Source organism: Montipora capricornis, chromosome 3 (assembly GCF_036669925.1).
Source record: "Montipora capricornis isolate CH-2021 chromosome 3, ASM3666992v2, whole genome shotgun sequence".
In the NCBI taxonomy this organism is placed as follows: Eukaryota; Metazoa; Cnidaria; class Anthozoa; order Scleractinia; family Acroporidae; genus Montipora; species Montipora capricornis.
Window position 1 is genome coordinate 7,244,675 of NC_090885.1, and position 6,668 is coordinate 7,251,342.

General features: G+C 37.4%; 1 protein-coding gene across 1 annotated transcript in view; it reads left to right on the forward strand.

The window, feature by feature from the left end:
• The window catches only part of LOC138039780 (uncharacterized), an 84,741-nt gene extending 79,294 nt beyond the window's left edge, over positions 1 to 5,447 (forward strand). The window contains exon 11 of the mRNA XM_068885622.1: positions 3,681 to 5,447. Coding sequence (XP_068741723.1) covers positions 3,681 to 3,994 — 314 coding nt within the window. The 3' untranslated portion in view covers positions 3,995 to 5,447. The remainder of the gene's footprint in view (positions 1 to 3,680) is intronic.
• The last annotated feature ends 1,221 nt before the right edge of the window (positions 5,448 to 6,668 follow it).

The following is a 6,668-nucleotide window of genomic DNA, read 5'->3' on the forward strand; positions in this document are numbered from 1 at the left end:
GTATCCATATTTATTTACTTTTACATCAATATTTGTTTTGCATAAAGCAAGCTAACAAAATCTGTATCTTGCTTGGTTCGCATTTGATAGCATTAAAATAGAATTTTCGGTCCTATGCTTCTATTACCGAGTGGTATATTTCTTAGGTCGCCCATCCAGATACTAACTCCGCCGAACAGACAGCATTTTGTTTACAAAGCTGTCAGATGCTGTCAGTGCACGCTTACACTTGTGGTGGAAAGAAGTTGCATGATCAACATGTCAGCCCAGAAGCCAATGTTTCTCGATTCCCTTTTATTTTCTTCAGTCTCTCTGGGTTCAGTACTTTGCTAGTAACCACATGTCTTCTCAAGGGGCTATTTATCTAAGACTTATACCATGGCGCTACAATGATAGACAATACCAAAACAATATCGTGTACTGTTCGGACCTACATATTACGCAAAGACAACTGTCAACATGTCATCCCAGAAGACAATGTTTTTCACTTCCCATTTATTTTCTTCAATCTTTCTGGGCTCAATACTTTGCTAGTTACCACATGTCTTCTCAGGCTATTGACCCAAGACTTCTACCATGGCACTACAATGATAGACAATACCAAAACAATATCGTGCACTGTTAGAGCTACATATTACGCAAGGACAACTTGAATCTCCTGGAAGACAACACACAGCTCAGTTGACATTATGGAATAAATCGCTGTGTTACTTCACTACCACACGTAAGCAATGCGTGTCAATTTTTTTTAAAGAGGACAGGAATTTCTTCTTTCTGACAAATGATTAATTAATAGGCCGGTAGCCAGGTTTTTAACCTCAGAAAAGGATCTGTTTCATCGTACGAACGTGTGAGGACCTGTGAGCCAAAGGACCTCTGCTGGTATGACTTCTGGTATGACTTCTGGTATGAATTATGAGTGACCCCCCCCCCCCCCCCCCAACTTGAAAAAAATTGCGTGGAACGCTGCACGTACCACAGGCAACCCAGTGTACCCTCACGGAGGGTCTAGTTATTGTTTATTTAACATTTCCGTATTGGAGTTACAGCACTTACAAAAACGAAGAAATTACAGCAATCACAAAAAAATATATATATACAGATTTGAGCTAACAAGTGGATGCTAACAACCACCCCCCGCCCCCCAAAAGTTCCCCCTACATGATGCACAAACACACACACACACACCCACACACACAAACACACCCACCAATAGCGCTGTGTTAGAATATCGAAAAAAATATAAAAGCACGTTTCAATCTTCTACATCTTCAAAACCACTCTTACCCCATTTGATAGAGTGGACTTGCCAATTATTATTCCATTTAGCAATTTTACTTTCTAATTGGTAGACAAACTTAAATCTTTTAGTGCTCTATTGAGCACAAGTTGAATTTGGTCCTGAATAACAAAAGGACTCTTGTTCAAGTATCCATTTATTTACAGCGACTGTCGCCACGGTGCAGGGATTGCATCAACTAAGGACATCAAATCAAAAATATCTTTTGGAGAAAGATTCACCCGGCTATGATTACATTGAGAAATAAATTGGTTTTTCTCTGTTACTAAATTGCCTATTTTGATTATTCCTTTACTAACCAAGCTTTGATTGAAGACTGATTTATTATTAATACATATAAATTTATTGTTCCAAAGAACAGTGTTGGAAATTTGTTCGTGCGAAAGCTCAAGTACATTGTTTTATTATATAGATATTGATGAAATACCAGGATTTCTCCTTTTACTAAAAAATCATATCTTCACCGCACGCAGTGAACGTATCATTTTTATCTTTCACATGTGAGGATATCGCTGTCGTCATGGTAACGAACACGATTAACCAATAAAACGCGAGCTTCCTCTTCGTTGTACGATACTTTTGTGCTTTATTATAATTCTTCTCTACTACATTAACATTTTTATTGCAAATTTTACATTATCATAACTTTCATATCTTGTTTCATGTTACACAACATGCGTGTTTTAGTGGTTGGTGAACACTTTTTCATCATTTCGCAAATGAATAAAACAAGTTGTTTTAAATCTAGACATTTCATCAATATCTATATAATAAACAGAACATTACATGGCCGCTTGGGGATACAAATTTTATCTTCTCGTGCTGAAAGTATCTCTCACTCGTTCGCTTCGCTCACTCGTGAGAGATACTTTCAGCACTCGAAGATAAAATTCGTATCCCCGCGCGGCCATGTAATATCCTCTATATCGGTGGCTGTGGAGCAATGCGAAAAACACTCAAAACATTCCCTGTAATACGTCGGGAGGTTTATCGGTAGCTTTTTTATGTCAAAGTTGCAACAGAGGATGAACTTCCCCCCGACCTGTTTCAAATAGTGAAATAAAATAGTTTTCCAATTACAAGGTTCTTCATCCGCGAGTCTCTGGCAAAGCATTATTCTATGAGTCTTAATTATCGATTCTAAATGCGGGGCCTTCAGGCCCCCATCTTTTATGTCACCAACTAGGGAAGCTCGTTTTACTTTGTCTTTCCCTTTCCATATAAAGTCAAATATAATCCTATTAGCCTCTGTTACCACCTCCTTATCTATACAAATTGATCCAGCACGGTACATTATCAGTGGAATTACAAAAGTTTTAACGATCTGAATCCTTCCAATTATTGTCAGATTTCTCCACTTCCCAAGGCGAAGTTTTGTTTTGACAGCATCTATTATTTCCTTAAAATTTAGTTTGTGTCTCAAACGGCTGTCATAAGTAAAATACACCCCTAATATTTTCACAGCTCTCTTAACGTTAATGTTCATAATACTTTGGTCCTGTGCTGGAGCCATAACCGAGTTCCCCAAGATAAACATTTCTGTTATGTCAAAATTTATGACAAGACCCGAACAGATTCCAAACTTTGAAATAAGAGCAAGGAGGTGTCTAAGAGACCCATCGTTCCTCACGAATACAGTAAGATCGTCTGCGAAAAGCTCGAGTTTAATTTCGATTCCATCCAACACAATCCCTTGAATATCCTTATTTTACGTATACTAACAGCTAGTACTTCTAGGACAATAATGAACAAGTATGGAGAGAGTGGATCTCCTTGCCTCACACCTCTTTGTATCTCAAAAGGTCCGGTAGAGAACCCGTTATTAAGAACACAACTTGAAATATTTTGGTAAAAGGTTTGTATCCACTGGATGAACGAAGAGCCAAAATTGAAAGCAGCCAATGTACTAAACAAAAAATTCCTATTTACTGAATCAAAGGCTTTCTGAAAATCTATTGCTAGCATTTTGCCGTTGATACCATATCTTTCAGTATATACGAGTATATCATCAATCGTCCTTATTGCATCATTGATTGTTCGTCCTTTAACATATGCATAAAAGTGGGGCAATTGGTTGAGTAAAATCAAGGAATAGTACCAAGATACACCAAAAGAGCTCTTACCCCTTCACTTATGCCAATCTTAGATCTTGATTTTACCTATCTTGTATAGTTTTTCGCCTAAGGCCAGCATATGTGAGCAAGCTCTTTATTTTGGGATTTGCTAGCAACTGGATTGGAATCCCCCAATACACAGCACTGGCATGCTCACTTGGCTCTGATTTTAAAGTTATTCAGTTAGTTATTGAGGTTTTATGTAATTTGATACAAAAAAATTCACATGGAGTAGGTTTTCACAGTTGTTTTCCTTTTAATTACAGGAGACAGAAATCTCAAAAGGCTGAATTCACCTTCTTTTCCAGTTTCCAAGACTGATCAATATACGTCAACATCAGGTCTTCATTGTTTGTCATCAGGTGACATTGAATCAGTTCCAAAAGACTTTCAGAAAAAACTTTTGAGTTGGCGCCTATCAAAAATTGGAATTCAGCCATTTTATCGCAACATTTGTAACCAACTTAATCAAAGAAGGGAATGTTTTTTTGATGATTACCGTTTGTTCGGTGAAAAGATTGGTCTTGGCAAAGATGAAGTTTCAGTTATAGGCCAGGGGGGAATCCTACCCATTCATTGATTCAAAAATTTGATAGCATAAAGGGCAGTTCTATCGGGAAGTTCACAAAAGTTATGGAGGAAATGGAAAGGGATGACGTGGTAACGGAAATTAAAGAATGGATTGTTTACGAATGGAATATTTTTTGCAACTCTTCACCCATTGCATAAACATAAAGTTTTGGTGTAACTGTAGAGTATTGCATACATCGTATAAGACCAAATGCATAAGTGGCAGCCAAAAAAATAGTCTTTTCTTTATGTGCTAATTATAAGGCTCACTAGCCTCATTTGCATGGACAAAATACAAAAGAACTGTTGCTTGAGAGTGAGGCTAATGAGTTTGGATATATGTGATGTATATGTTCCAAAACATTAAGGAGGAAATGGAAAGGGATGATGTGGTGACATTAATTAAGGAATGGATTGTTTACAAATGGAATATTTTTTGCAAATCTTCATCCATTTCATAAATGTAAAGTTCTTGTGTGACTGTAGAGCAGTGCATACAAAGAACCACTCAATTGCAAATTGCATCTTATAACAGTAAGATTACAATCTTTGTCAAAAGTCACTGGGACACTCAATTGCTGAAATAGTACACTTCTAATCTTAGGTTGCTCCGGGGCAGACCCACTATGTCCATAAATTATGTTGCTGTAAGCTTGTAAACAGTCTCCCAATCCTACAATTCAATGCTGACGTAACCGGGAGAGCTAATGCACCCTCAGGGGGAGTGGACTTAGATAATTGGCAAGAGGGGAGGAATATTCATTAGTAATGATAAAATGTCCGAACACTTTTGACAAAGATTGTAGCAATTGCTGCATTATAAATGATTGCTGTCTTTCTAAAAAGTTAACTGTGTTGCCTTTTTCCGTGGCTGAAGTTACAGTTTAGAAAAAAGAAACAAGAATATTATGAAAAACAAAATGTACAAAAAAATAACAACTGAATTTTTCTGGTATTTGTTTGCATTTTCTCCTTTTTAAATTGTTTTTTGAATTATCGAGCATATTTGGCTCTTTTACGTATTAGAAAAAAAAACCAAAATGTCCTTTGAAAAAGGACCCAGAAATAAAAATTTTGTACTAAATTAAATTTGTAGCTCTCCTGAGAGCGCCCCAAGTTTAACGAGTAAATAACTTTTGAATAAACAACAGCTAGTGATGCTTTTGGTCGGTTACAACTGAAAAGGTTTAATGAAGAACTCAAAACGTTCTGCTTTTGTAACAAGACAGGACTTTTTTTAACTTCTTGCTATAGTGGCTGAGTTCTGTACTTTTTTATCTTGATAATAAAAGAACAGAAAAATTATTTTCGAGGAAAATATGCAATCTCGTGGAATAAGTAAAACTATCATTTCGTAAAACCAGGCATGGTTGGCATGTTTTTATTGTTATTTAAAACGTGTTGCATGTAATTTTTATTAACACAACATATTTTTGTCTCTAGTATGTGATGTATATGTTAAGTTTAACTTGGACCTCTTCCTGTATTTTAAAGTATTAAAAGGAAATAATATTCAATACCCTGTTTCAGGTCTCGTCTTGGCAGTTTACGGGCATTTACGTAGGGTTACAGTTAAGTATATGAGTGCTAGTAATCTAACGAAAACCCTTCAGGATACAACAAAAGAAATAATCACTTTGGGTTCTCTGTTAACGAAGGTTCCCCGAAGGTTTGGGGCATCAAGCCACAGGCCGTCTAATGTTGTCAGTGTGAAAACCATATAGGTATTCTTGTCCTCGGTCCGGCCAGGAACATTGTATGGAAAAACACACTTTCTGTCACTGCTCAACGATAAGACTTGGCCAGTAATTGTTTTGTTCCCTATCAGAGGTTCGGCAATCTAATGACTACCTTGGATACCTTTCAACTAGTCTAAACGTTGGCAAATGACGCCAGATTTGAATTCGAAGATCTGAATTCCGAATTTAAATCCCGTTTTGACCACTAGCTGGAATAATAAATTACTATTCTTGGTTGTCCCTTAATGGACTCCTCAGCTGCCCTCATAGATAGTAGGGATTCTGAATTCTGTACAGGGAAAGGAAAAGAAAGGAACTTTATTTAAGTGTGTAACCTTCTAGCGCTGTAGAGCACTAATCGGGGACACTGTAAATTGAAATTAACAAGTTAACGCAAATCGTATCAAATTTTGTTTTTTGAGGAGAGGGGAAAACCGGAGTACCCGGAGAAAAACCTCTCGGTGCAGCGTAGAAAACCAACAAACTCAACCCACATATGACGCCCAGTCTGGGAATCGAACCCGGGCCACATTGGTGGGAGGCGAGTGGTCTCACCACTGCGCCATCCTTGCACCCCACTTCAGGCAGAAAGTCGTTCATATACTGTTTCAACCATTTTGTTTAATAGGGGATGAGAGGATCTTGATGGCTTTACAAGAATTCTAAGATCTTCTTTCTCGCCATGCCCTACAGCTCTTGAATATCTTCAAGATCAAGTGTCTTGCAACCCATGGTTCTACATGCCATAACACTCCAATTTAAGTTTCGCTTCATTAAAGCAACTGATAACACAAAACAACACCAAATTGCACCACCATTGAGTACAATCCGTCTTTAAGTATAGGTATAGGTGGTTTGCAACCAATCTCTAGAGACGCAGATAACGATGCTGCAATGTGCAATTGCTGGTGGACGAACAAAAGGAGTTAATGAGTGTGATGTTTA